The following is a 14,376-nucleotide window of genomic DNA, read 5'->3' on the forward strand; positions in this document are numbered from 1 at the left end:
TTACATGTTTAAGCTAAATATGTTAGAATATATTAAATGTTAAGTTATGTCAACATAAATTGAGAGTTAAAAACAATTTCTCTATTGCAGTTTTTTTGAAGGAGAGAGAAAAGATATGCAAGAATCCCAGGCCCAGTTTCTCTGCTTATATAGAAGGAAAATTTCTGCCCAGATTAAAGCACACCTAAATATTTAAGAAAAATGATCTAGATAAAACAAAGATATAAAAATGTATCTGAAAATTCAAAGATTGAGATCAAAATCCAGAACTGACCTTACATGGATTACACTTCAATATTTAACTGATAATTAAAATCATAGTTGCAGATCACTGAAATTGCTTACCTTCCAAAGCCCAAATATGCATTTGGGCATCTGCAAAAACAGCTTGAATGGAGGCCTCTGGGTGCTACAAATACAACAAAAACATTTAAGCAAGTTCCACTGGGCAAAAACTCTTATCTAATCAACTATCCTATATAATCCTATTCATATATAATAAAGAGGTAATATGCAAGTTGACCGTCACACCCTCACACAAGATGGCCACCCCTATGTCGTCACAAGATGGCCACCACAAGATGGCTAGTAGGGGAGGGCAGTTAGGGGGGACCGGGCCTGCAGGGGAGGGCAGTTGGGGGTGACCAGGCCAGCAGGGGAGGGCAGTTAGGGAGGACCAGGCCTGCAGGGGAGCAGTTAGGCATCAATCAGCTGGCAGGGGAGTGGTTAGGGGGTGATCAGGCTGGCAGGCAGAAGTGGTTAGGGGCAATCAGGCAGGCAGGCGAGCAGTTGGGAGCCAGCAGTCCCGGATTGTGAGAAGGATGTCTGAGGGGACCCAGATTGGAGAGGGTGCAGGCTGGGCTGAGGGACACCCCCCCTCCCCAGTGCATGAATTTAGTGCACCGGGCCTCTAGCGTAGACTATAACAAGAGAAAATGCACAGCTGCCTCTTAAGAATTAAAATCTGGAATTCTTATACAATGTGATCTAACTGCAATAAAGCATTCTGCCACCAACTTACTATGTGACCCTTGCCAAGTCCCTAAATCTCTATGTGCCTCAGTTTCTCATTTAAAATAAGAGTTGCACACATTCAACCCATCTTAGAGGATTAGTATAGAGATCAGTTATTTTCAAAACAAAAGAACTACCTAAGTACATACTACCTCTCTTGAATTGTCTACCCTCAACCCCACTCCAAACCACCCAACTTTCTTTAATAAAACAAAGCCGAATAGTATGGAGCAACAAACAATAGCCCATTTATACAAATACTGGCTTTGGTAATGCACCCAGTGAAGCCTATTAAGTACAACAGCATGTTAGATCTCTCAACATCAAAGAGTAATGTCTATAACTCCTTATCATACAATAGATCCACTTGCAAACCTAGAATCAAAGCAGCATTCACCTCCAAGAAAAAAAGGAGATCTTGCTCAGCCTCTGCCTGCCACCTATTGGCTATGCACCCTTAGGCTAGCTACTTGACCTCTCTGAGCCTCAAGTTTCCTTATCAGTAAAATGAGGACAAGAAAACAACTCACAGGAATGCTGTTAGAATTAAATGAGGGAACTTAAGTGAAAAGAGCATGGGGTACATCTTTCTGAAACAAAGCACTAAAGTAAAACTTCAGACAATTAATTCCTCTTCCTCTTGGTGGAAGACACCTTCTTTAGGGGTCGCATAGTTTACCCAAACCTCTATGGTAGATTATTTTTTATAAAGGTAATTAGAGGATGGCTCTTCCCTGCCACATTAGTGGGGGGTAAAATGTCAAGAACTTCAAGTGTTTCTTTGTTATGTGCATCTATATTCTATCAGAGTTACTCAGCTCTTTCTCCCCACAAGAGTACACTCCCAAAGAATAAAAATAAATAATGTATGTCAATGCAACTTCCACTTTAAAGCATAATTGAATGCAATATTAGCTAATACTGCAATATCTTCAGAAAGAGAGAAGCTGGATTAAAAAAGAGAACAAAACAGATATTCTTTCCCCTACATACGGACAAAGGTTTTTCCTCATCAAAGGATTATTTAACACACAACAGCTGTCGCCAGTGAAAACAGGAATGAATTTTCAGCTTCTGCAACTGAGATTTACTCTCTTATGGCAGCTGGAGCAAGCAGCTGAGAGACAAGCTGGAAAGTCTTTTAGTTTGTGGCCTGAATTACAACTTTTTATGCAACACAAGTTTAACATCTTCAATCTAACACAGTCATCTCTCTTCTGAAGAGCAAATTGGCCACAAAGATGTTAGCAGGACAATGAAACATAAAGGAACGTCATGGATTTGCTCATTTTGCAGGATAGGGTTGTAGATCAGCACAAAGCTATCTGCAGCCAAGACACTCAATAGGCCAACTACAGTCAAGCCCCAGGAAGCCACTGAGGTGAGATGTGAGGTGAGAATGGGCAGCTATTGTTAAAACGGAGGTTTACTGAAGCACTAATACTAAGCTGCCTAGCTTGCTAAGATCAAGCTACTTATTTATTTATTCTTAAATATATTTTTATTGATTTCAGAAAGGAAGGGAGAGGGAGAGAGAGAAACATCAATGATGAGAGAGAATCACTGACTGGCTACCTCCTGCACACTCCCTCAGGGAATCAAGCCCACAACCTGGGCATGTGCCCTTGACTGGAACCGAACCCGGGACCCATCAGTCCACAAGTCGACGCTCTATCCTCTGAGCCAAACCAGCTAGGCCAAGCTACATATTTAGAAGTCAAATCCTATCTGCTACTTAATTTCTTATTTCATTTCCTCGCCCCCCATTCCCAATGCTATATCTACATATTCTTACCTTACTGAAAAAATACATTATCAGCACCCGTTTTGACAAGAAATTCTTAATCTGAGTTGGAAAAAAAAAAGAATGAACACATTTACAGTTTCAATTCTATTTAAATGTAGTACCACATATTTCCCGGTTCTCCTTAACATTACTTTAAATAAAACACCTCCCATCTTAGAGAGAAAGAACAGTATTTACAATAATCCATGTAAGGAAATACATTTGTACAATAAACTGGATAATCGAGATGGGCCATTTAACCTAAATTGCATTCCTATGTACACATGTCTCACCCCCCAATTAAAGACCTGTCATAATTAAAGGAATTTTCAGTGGTTCTGGTAATATTTTCTGAGACCATATTCTTTCTCAATTCTTCAGGGCTATCTTGCTCTTTAGCCTCTATATATATATGTTTCCCCTACCCCCATCTTCAAATCTTAGTTTGTGAAGTGGTTTTCTACTAGTTGACATTTATAGAGAAAACAATTTCTTAGTATTATAAACTGACAGTATTTATGGCATCTAGAGCCATATGGGATACTGAAGTCATAAAATGCCTTCAGTTCTCCCCTCTATTAATTGATCCTTCTATCAGCAAATGTAATTATTCCCCATCTTTAAAAAGTAAAACCCTGAGAAACCAAGATGGCGGCATAGGTAAACACCGGAAATTGCTGCCTCCCACAACAAATTCAAAAATACAACTAAAAGACAAAACGGACATCATCCAGAACTACAGGAAGGCGGGCTGAGTGGAAATTCTACTAGAAGGAAAGAGAAAAGCACACTGAGGCTCAGAGGAGCTGCGGACGTGGAGTGCAGAGGTACGGAGGCAAGAGCGCACGTGGCAAAAGCTGGCGACTGAGGACACCGATGTCTTTTTGAATCGGGAGGGAGCCACAAGCCCCCGACTGCTCTGAACTCCAGTTCCCAGTGAGTCTCTGGGGACCTAGACTCATACGGGGAGAAACTGGACTGTCTGGCAGCGGGCAGAACTCGGAACTTGAGGGCGGCTTTCTCTCAAAGGTGCTTGCAGCAATTACCAGGACACTTAGACGTGGGGCCCCTTGGGGCAGGGCTGAGGATCAGCCATAGCTGCTTGCTCCGCCCTTTTGTTCCCCCGAGACCCCGCCCCACCCAAGCTGCAGCAGAGGCTTTTGCATATGAATGCCCTGGCCCTTTGCAATCTGAAAATTACCTAACAAACTGCAGCTGGGCCAGACAGACCCAGAACTTCCAAGGGAAGGCCCAAGGCCCCACAGCAGCTTGCATTGCTTCACAGCTGGGCCTCATTTGGGCACCTCCAAACCCCAAACAAGAAAGGGGAATCTGCAGATCTCTTCGTAGCTCCTGCTGGGTAGCCTCAGGCAGAGGCTAAATTAGCACCTCCTTAGATCCAAGAGCCAGTGTACCCAGTGGTCAGAGTGGGACCATCCAGATTACAACTCCTCAGATCCATAAGGGTCACACTCAGGGGGCAGACTCAGTGAGCAACAAAGCCCCACTGAAGCAAGTCTTGCCCCTAAGGGTGTCTTCAGCACAGAAGTTCTCCCACTGTAGACACAGCTGATTTTCACAGCCAATAGGCCTGGAGGTCAATTCCTCTCAGTGATACCTACAACAATCAAGGCTTAACTACAACAAGACTGTGCACACAGCCCACAAAGGGGTACACCAAGAGTGTCCACCTCAGGAAATTGGGGAGGCTGAGCCACTGGGCCCTATAGGACACCTAGCACACAAAGCCACTCTACCAACACAGGGAAGCATAAAAAATGTGGAGACAAAGAAACAGGACACAAATGACAGAAATGGAGGAAAGCAAACTACTGGATATAGAGTTCAAAACCACACTTTTAAGGTTTTTCAAGAACTTTCTAAAAACCGCCGATAAATGTAGTGAGACCCTCAAGAAATCTAGTGAGACCCTCGAGGTTATGATAAAGGACCAACTAGAAATTAAGCATACACTGACTGAAATAAAGGATATTATGCAGAGTTCCAATAGCAGACTAGAGGATCGCAAGAATCAAGTCAAAGATTTGAAATACGAAGAAGCAAAAAACACCCAACCGGAAAAGCAAAATGAAAAAAGAATCCAAAAATATGAAGATAGCGTAAGGGGCCTCTGGGACAGCTTCAAGCGCACCAACATCCGAATTATAAGGGTGCCAGAAGAAGAGAGAGAGCAAGATATTGAAAACCTATTTGAAGAAATAATGACAGAAAACTTCCCCTACCTGGTGAAAGAAATAGACTTACAAGTCCAGGAAGCGCAGAGAACCCCAAACAAAAGGAATCCAAAGAGGACCACACCAAGACACATCATAATTAAAATGCCAAGAGCAAAAGACAAAGAGAGTATCCTAAAAGCAGCAAGAGAAGGACAGTCAGTTACCTACAAGGGAGTACCCATACGACTGTCAGCTGATTTCTCAACAGAAACTTTGCAGGCCAGAAGGGAGTGGCAAGAAATAGTCAAAGTGATGAATACCAAGAACCTACAACCTAGATTACTTTATCCAGCAAAGCCATCATTCAGAATTGAAGGTCAGATAAAGAGCTTCACTGATAAGGAAAAGCTAAAGGAGTTCACCACCACCAAACCACTATTATATGAAATGCTGAAAGGTATCCTTTAAGAAGAGGAAGAAGAAGAAAAAGGTAAAGATACAAATTATGAACAACAAATACACATCTATCAACAAGTGAATCTAAAAATCAAGTGAATAAATAATCTGATGAACAGAATAAACTGGTGATTATAATAGAATCAGGGGCATAGAAAGGGAGTGGACTGACTATTCTTGGGGGGCAAAGGGTTGTGGGGGGTGTGGGAAGAGACTGGACAATAATCGTGCACCTATGGATGAGGACAGTGGGTGGGGGGGTGAGGGCGGAAGGTGGGGTGGGAACCGGGTGGAGGGAAGCTATGGGGGGAAAAAAGAGGAACAACTGTAATAATCTGAACAATAAAGATTTAATTAAAAAATAAATAAATAAAAAGTAAAACCCTTCCCTGATCCCTCAACTCCCCCCAGCATTTACCCCATTTTACTGCTCCACTTATAGCAAAACTCCTGGAAAGATCTGGCTTTCCTTGTGGTCTACAAGTCCTCTCTTAATCTCTCCTGACTCCATGCCAATCAAGCATTCATTCCCCCTACTCCATCCAGTAGCTCTTGACGAGGACTCAATGACCTGCACATTGCAACAATTCATTATCAGTTTGAATCTCATGCTACTTATTACCAGCAGTATCTGACATTCACTTCTCCTTGGAACACTTTTTTCTTGGTTCTCTTCTCACCTCAATAGCCACTTGGTCTCTTGCTATCCTTCATCTCCCAGACCTTTAGTCATTGGAGGGTCCCAGTTCTTGCATCTCTTTTCTTCTGTATCTACACTCCCCAAGAGTTTTCATAGAGTCTCATGGTTTTAAATACTGTCTATACTCTGATGACTTCAAAATTTACATTTCTTCTTTTCTTTTTCTTTCTTGGTCAATCCTCACCAGGGGATATTTTTCAATTGATTTTTAGAGAGAGTGGAAAGGCGGAAGAGAGACAGAAACATTGATGTGAGAGAGACACATAGATTGGTTGCCTCCCGCACAGGCCGGGACCAGGGCCAGGGATTGAGCCTGAAACCAAGGTACGTACCCTTGACCGGAATCAAACCCAGGACCCTTCAGTCCGCAGGCTGACACTCTACTCACTGAGCCAAACCGATTAGAGCCAAATTTACATTTCTAGCACAGAACTTTCTCCACACTTCAGAAATATGTCTAATTTCTTACTCAGTATTTTCCATTGGCTATGTACCAAGATCTGTTTAAATTAACATGTTTAAAATCAAATTCCAAATTTTCCCATTTCACCTCCATCAAATCCCTTCTTCCAGAATCATTAGCAAATTGCACTCAATAAATTATAACTATATTACTTTTATTTCAGATTCTTCTGTAAAGTCAATATTTACTCTATTTTACACACCACAACTAAATCATAAGCAAAGCCTATTGCACCTACTTTCAAAATATATCCAGACCTTGATCAAACCTTAGAGTCTCCACCACAACCACTCTGGTCACAGATACCACCACCTTGCACTAGACTACTTCAAGAGCTTTACTACTGTCTCTGCTTCTAGTCCTGCTCTCTGAGAATGTCATCTCAACACAGCCGTTAGAGCAGTACTTTAAAAGTTCAAGGTTACATCATGTCATTCTTGTGGGCGAAACCATACAATGGCTTTCCATCCCACTCAAAGAAAATGTCAGCCTTATACAATCCTAATGGGCCCAATGAGCTCTGGGTGCCTGCTACCCCTCTGACCTCATCACCCACCTACCGACCACTTTCCCATCACTCATTCGGCTCCAGCCACACTTGTGTCCATGTTCCTCCACTAACCAAGCATAACTCAAAACAAGTTAACAAATGGAGATTTCATATGGGACAACTTACTATATGAAGCATAAAAAAAAGTCCTATTTATTCCTTATGGATTACTCATTTGAGATTCTTTATGCTCGCAATACTACATGCAAATATAAATCCTATACCATATCATCATACCTGTTCATGTTTATTCTGAATCCATGAATAAATCACACTGGGCTGTCTCATTGTCTTACCCTCAGCACTAACTGTAGATGGAAGATTAGAAAATCCATTCATTTGCTGATCTAATAAAAAAACAAAACGGTGAAAACTTAGGCTATCTAATTCTCTGCAACTTTGACATTTCAAATTTTAGAAAATAAACAGTCCTCACCGGGGGTAGAAGACCATAATCTTGGCCCTCTTCTTGTTAGCTGAGAACTTTGAGGTGACCCATAGCCAGTGGTTGCATCAAAAATTCCAGCCATCCGATTTATTACAGTAGAGCCAAAAGGAGATCCAAGGGGACTTGAAATATCAGGTGTAGATAATTTTGGCGAAAACAGTGATGTCTTAACTGACGGTGGCACTGAAGACCGAGGCATCTGACTAGATTTTGGGGTCTGAAAAGTAGCTTCTTCTGCAAAAGAACAGATAGAGCGCTGAAGGGGCAAGCTGATCCAAACAGGCCAACCTGAGGGTTCTCAAATTTTATACATCTTAATTTTTTGTTTAATGTATTACCCAAGGCTCAGTAGGTTGTTTCCATTTAGGTTTACATTCTCAAGATCCTGGTTTTACTACTGCAACTCAATGACCACTCAAGAAGGTTTAAACATCTTTTTCTGTCATATTGGTACTGCCTCTCTTGCTTTTTTCCCTCCACAGATATCCTCATCTTCAAGGTCAGTTTCTCTAGGCTGTTTTGAATAAACTTCTCAATTCGTATTTTATTTTTGTACTAGAGGCCCAGTGCACGAAATTCATGCACTGAGGGGGGGGGGGTGCCTCAGCCCAGTCTGCACCCTCTCGCAGTCTGGAACCCGTGAGGGGATGTCCGACTGCTGGCTTAGGCCCGATACCCGGGGGGATTGGGCCTAAGCCAGCAATCAGACATTCCTCTTGCAGTCTGGGAGCCCTCGCTCCTGACCACCTTGCTGCTCCTTAGTGCTGCCGCGGAGGCGGGAGAGGCTCCCACCACCACCACTGCGCTCATCAGCCATGAGCTCGGCTTCTGGCTGAGCGGCGCTCCCCCTATGGGAGCGCACTGAACACCAGGGGGCAGCTCCTGCATTAAGTGTCTGCCCCCTGGTGGTCAGTGCGCATTATAGCAACCGGTCATTCTGCCATAACAGTCGCTTAGGCTTTTATTATAAAGATAGACGGAAATAACTTCAATTATTGCATTAGAATCTTTCCAGTTTTACTGCACCTTTCTACTATAACAAACAACTACTTGGCTAAACATAATTAAAATTATATTATGAAAATGTACAAATAAGGGTGCTAACCTTATCCCATTTTCCTCAAAGTTCTTTCAAATTAACAGAAGTCACACCAAAGGCCAATTTGCCCAGGATATGTACACACCTGGCTCTACAAATCTGATCTGCAAATAGCTTCTTCACAAATTATAAGTCTGGTTATTTAGAGTCTGGTACAAAAACAAAGGAACATTTTCCCTGCCGTGCCAGTCAGCATAAAGCACAAAGACAAAAAATTATAGACTAGTATTCTATCTTCTTAGTAAAACCACAGTAAGACATTAAACATTTAAAGTACTACATTTTGCCCTGACCGGTTTGGCTCAGTGGATAGAGCATCGGCCTGAGGACTCAAGGGTCCCGGGTTCGATTCCGGTCAGGGGCATGTACGTTGGTTGCAGGCACATCCCCAGTGTGGGGTGTGCAGGAGGCAGCTGATCGATGTTTCTCTCTCATCTGTGTTTCTAACTCTCTCCCTCTCCCTTCCTCTCTATAAAAATATCAATAAAATATATTTTAAAAAATCTGTGTTTCTAACTCTCTCCCTCTCCCTTCCTCTCTATAAAAATATCAATAAAATATATTTTAAAAAATTTAAAAAAATAAAGTACTACATTTTAATTACGTGACTTTTTAAGAGTGGCAATTAGAAATCTTTGAAAAATCAATTTATTTATTTATTTATTTATTCATAAATATATATTTTATTGATTTTTTACAGAGAGGAAAGGAGAGGGATAGAGAGTTAGAAACATCGATGAGAGAAATATCGATCAGCTGCCTCCTGCACACCCCCTACTGGGGATGTGCCCGCAACCAACGTACATGCCCTTGACTGGAATTGAACCCGGGACCCTTGAGTCCGCAGGCCGACGCTCTATCCACTGAGCCAAACAGGTCAGGGCAATTTTTAAAAAAAATATTTTTATTGATTTCAGAGAAGAAGGGAGAGGGATAGAGAGATAGAAACATCAATAATGAGAGAGAATCATTGATTGGCTGCCTCCTGCCCGCCCCCTATTGGGAGGGATCGAGCCCGCAACTCAGGCATGTGTCCTTGGCTGGAATCAAACCTGGGACCCTTTAGTCCACAGGCCGACACTCTATCCACTGAGCCAAACCAGCTAGGGCTAATTCCTCAAATTTAGAGGCAAATTTTGTGTATATGATGGGATACGACAACAATTTAAGATAATGAAAAACCCCTTCAGACCCGTGATCCCTCTAATCCAGCAGTTCTCAACCTGTGGGTCATGACCCCTTTGGGGGTCGAATGACCCTTTCACAGGGGTCGCCTAAATACATCCTGCATATCAGATATTTACATTACAATTCATAACAGTAGCAAAATTACAGTTATGAAGTAGCAACGAAAATAATTTTATGGTTGGGGGTCACCACAACATGAGGAACTATATTAAAGGGTCGTGGCATTAGGACGGTTGAAAACCACTGCTTTAATCCAATGTTACAATAATCTTTGACTGTTCAACCGGTAGCTATGATGCGCACTGAACACCAGGGGGCAGATGCTCTGACCAGTAGGTTTGCTTGCTGCTGGGGTCCGGCCGATCGGGGCTGGGCAAGATGGGCCGGACACACCCTGGAGCCCTCCCCGGCCCCAATTGTACACCGGTGGGGTCCCAGATTGTGAGAGGGTGCAGGTCAGGCCAAGGGACCCCACCAGTACACGAATCTGTGCACTGAGCTTCTAGTTCTATAAATAAGTGCTAATCTGAAAGTTGATGACATCTGAAATACTCTAGAACCTTTTAAAATCTGACATTCATGAACTTATTTCAATCATTTTTCAACTGTAATCTATTTGTTTTGGGTATATGGACGATTTCACATAACATTCTCTTCAAAAACAAAACAAAAAAACCACAAATTCAGATACTGGGTCCAAATTCTCACATGGGAATAATGGACTAAAGCTAACCCATAGCTTCCCCCTTCAGATGAAGCCTGTGCTCCCAAGTTTACCACCATCCTCACCTAGCCAGTTTCACCCACTTTTACTAAATGCCTAGATCCAAAAAGCATCTGAACATTAAGTCCTTTATTTATATTCTTACATCCCTAGGCATTTTCTACTTAAGGGATTTGGTGAAAAAGCGTAAGATCCTCCACTTGTATTGTACATCATCATCGCACTGGACTTAATTTTTTTGACCTACAATGATACCAAGTTCTTATTCCTGGTACAGTGCAATATCCCACATATTGGATCAGTTTCCCTAAATATACATATATCTCACACTCATACACATATCTTTAGATCAGGGGTCCTTAAACTACGGCCCGCGGGCCACATGCAAATACAAATATTGTATTTGTTCCCGTTTTGTTTTTTTACTTCAAAATAAGATATGTTCAGTGTGCATAGGAATTTGTTCATAGTTTTTTTTTAAACTATAGTCCGGCCCTCCAACGGTCTGAGGGACAGTGAACTGGCCCCCTGTTTAAAAAGTTTGAGGACCCCTGCTTTAGATTAACTACCATCATCTTTCTTAGGAAATAAAATGCAAATGTTTTCCCCTCTCTTAGTAGTACAAGCAGTTACCTGGAAAATTCAATTTCTTAGGCTCCACTGTGTATGAGGAAGACATTACTCTTCCATTTGTTGCAGCAGCTTCCTGGTAGAGCACCAGTTTCTGAGTCATATCATTTAAAAGATTCAAACACTCCCTTGAAATGGCCGTCCAATTGTGGGGATGTCCACCTAAAAGGTCCAAACACCAACTTTTAAAATGTATATAATTGTATACTCCCTCAAATGAGGACAAAAATCAGTTAGAAATGCTATATTACACTTTGCATCAGGGCCCACTTTTCTCTATTAAGCTACTATTTATATTCATATTCATGCCATCTAATACACATCAGTTCAATAAATATTTGGATGAAATAATTTTCCCCAAAGTCTACAAGCAAAAAGTTGCTATTTTACCATAAAAACCTCTCAAACTGATCATTAAAATAAGGCCAAACACTAGAGAATGGTTTCAGTGCAAATGCCCAGGGTTTCTTTACTAGCAATACTGAAGACTCAAGACTAAGACAACAAACACTAGCATGTCTAATGAGATGTATACCATGGCCCCTGGTGACCTCTATCTGACCCACTGTGCTTCCTTATATTTTCATTTGTATAATAGTCCCTATTTGCTATTATATCCATAGGAGTTACACATTATTTGTAAAAGTGTAATAATCACACTTTATATTTGAAGAGTTTACATGTCTGCTGAATATTTAACTTGAGCTATATGACCCACATTCTTCTTTCTCATTATCTTTTGATTTTCTAAGACTTTTATCTCTTAGGGCTGTCATGTTAAATCAATTGTACTTCATTATGTGCTGGGAATAGCAGGAGTCCACTGAAAACTGGTTTCCCCATCCTGGGTGCCAATCATCATTTTATTTAGATCCTCCCTTAAACATTTCCCCTTTACAACTCAAGAGGAACACCACTTCACTTGCAAACTAACAACATACTCCATCAGCAGGCCCTAGAATGTTTTATACTGCTGTAACTCAGGACCACTGGGGGACTATGTAATGGTCCAGTTAAATTTTAATAATATGCCCTAGAATAAAAAGTTCTCTGGCAGAGAACATGCCACCTTCTTACAGTTTACCTGAATTTCTGGTGAAAATATTTAATGTATAGAGAATTCCTAGCCTCAGCCAGTTTCGCTCAATGGGTAGAGCGTCGGCCTGGGAACTAAGGGTCCCAGGTTCCATTCTGGTCAAGGGAACATGCCTGAGTTGTGGGCATGATCATCAGTAGGGAGCATGCAGAATACAGCCAATCAATGATTCTCTCATCATTGATGTTTCTCTCTCCCTCTCTTTTCCTCTCCGAAATCAATAAAAAATATATATTAAAAAAAATAGAGAATTCCTAAGTTAACCTAAGTCTGATAGAAAACTATTGCTACAGTTATTCTCCACATCAGCAGTGCTACATTTTTCATGTTACTAAAAGGAGACTAGCTTCAATCATTTATATTTTTATATAACTCGATTTTATTTCCATGTAACATTTAACTATAAAGAAGGTTTATTTTACAATCAGGGAATGGGCAAGTTTAGCAAAATAATGAATAGTTAATTAGAAAGAAGGTAAAAAGCTACCCAGTTCTCTGTTTCCCGGTGTTGACTAGGGATGTTTCTTTTTTTCCTAGAAATAAGGCAGAGCACTGGCACAATTACCATCTTGAAGAGGTTGGCAAGTAAGAGTCACCAATAGCATCTTTGGGTCACCATCAAATCTAGTTCCTTTCTAATTTTTTTAATTGAGGCAGAGTAGCATGGCAGGAAGGGGAGCTCTGCACTTGGGAGTCAAATTTCTTATCCAACTCTGACATTAACTTTATTTAAGCCACTTATTCTCTCTGAGAATTAGGTCCCCCATCTAGAGATTAGACCACCTGATACACCTGACATTTAAGACCCCTGTAGTATTAAAACTTTTAGGGTTCTTAAACTGCATTCTCGCTCTAAAACTGTCAATCTACTTCATAGTTTCTTCAAGTTAAGGGAATGAGGGGCCTGAAGGAAATAATATAAAAACTTAAAAATACCTTTCCTGATGACACAAGTTCTAACCACAACATAAACACTTTGTTTTATTTGCAAGATTTAAATCATGACTTCATTTAATGGGCTCTTTCATGTGTGATATTTTATTAAATACTAGAGGCCCGGTGCACAAAAATCATGCACTCGGGCAGGGGCGGGGGGCGGGGGAGGGGGGGCGACCCTCAGCCAGGCCTGTGCCCTCTCGCATTCCGGGAGCCCTCGGGGGATGTCTGACTAACGCGGAGGCGGGAGAGGCTCCCGCCACCGCCACTGCACTTGCCAGCTGCAAGCCTGGCTTCTGGGGGAGCACAGTGACAACCAGGGGGCAGCTCCTGCATTCAGCGTCTTCCCCCAATGGTCAGTGCACTTCATAGCGACCGGTCATTCCGCCGTTCGTTGATTTGCATATTAGCCTTTTATTATATAGGATACCTATCTCACCAAAAACTTTAAATAGAACACTTTCTGCACACACATGCCTAGTCAAGTCTATTACTTTTAGTATTACCTGGTTGGCTGAGACTAAAAACTTCTTGTCTTCGTGAAGGAGAATATTGAGAAAGCAACATCAGGTCCTGCAAGGCCAAATACTAAAAGGGGGGGAAAAACATAGTTTACTTTTTTTAATATTTACATAAAATCTTACTTATGAACTGGGCTCAACATGATGTATATACGGGGAAATCAGTTGAAATTTTTCATAAAAAAAATAATATTTAACCTTCCTTTTTAGATTTCCAGAACTTTCCTATCTCTATCGTCTATAGCAGCAGTCGCCAACCGGTGGTCCGCGGACCACTGGTGGTCCACGAGGTCTGAAAGGTTGGCCACTGCTGCTCTATAGGATACCCCACCCACTACAGGTCCCCGCTACATGGAACCAAAGAACTTTCTGTGTTCTTTCCCAACTCTATGGTGGGAAACATACAAAAACATCACTTCCTCCTGAAACTTTCCCTTGGCCTCCCTCACACAAACATACACCACAGTTCTCAACTGTGGCACTTAACATAATTTATTGTAATTGCCTGTTTACTTGTCTCACCTGGTTCCACCCACTAAACTGTGAGGCAGGAACAAAGTATTGCTTGCTACCACACTCAAAGTCAGT

At 41.6% G+C, this 14,376-nt stretch overlaps 1 protein-coding gene across 12 annotated transcripts in view; it reads right to left on the bottom strand.

Moving 5' to 3' along the window:
• The window catches only part of NDC1 (NDC1 transmembrane nucleoporin), a 51,007-nt gene that overhangs the window by 14,763 nt on the left and 21,868 nt on the right, over positions 1-14,376 (bottom strand). For 9 of the 12 annotated variants that reach the window (XM_023752789.1, XM_006087336.2, XM_014454618.2 and 6 more), the window contains 6 exons: positions 13,774-13,855; positions 11,239-11,397; positions 7,583-7,828; positions 7,384-7,493; positions 2,810-2,860; positions 346-409 (listed from right to left, as the gene is read on the bottom strand). In XM_023752789.1, coding sequence (XP_023608557.1) covers positions 346-409; positions 2,810-2,860; positions 7,384-7,493; positions 7,583-7,828; positions 11,239-11,397; positions 13,774-13,855 — 712 coding nt within the window. The remainder of the gene's footprint in view (positions 1-345; positions 410-2,809; positions 2,861-7,383; positions 7,494-7,582; positions 7,829-11,238; positions 11,398-13,773; positions 13,856-14,376) is intronic. The other 3 variants (XM_023752785.1, XM_014454617.2, XM_023752788.1) reach the window with 3 other exon arrangements.

Source organism: Myotis lucifugus, unplaced genomic scaffold (genome assembly GCF_000147115.1).
Source record: "Myotis lucifugus unplaced genomic scaffold, Myoluc2.0 scaffold_37, whole genome shotgun sequence".
NCBI classification, from domain to species: Eukaryota; Metazoa; Chordata; class Mammalia; order Chiroptera; family Vespertilionidae; genus Myotis; species Myotis lucifugus.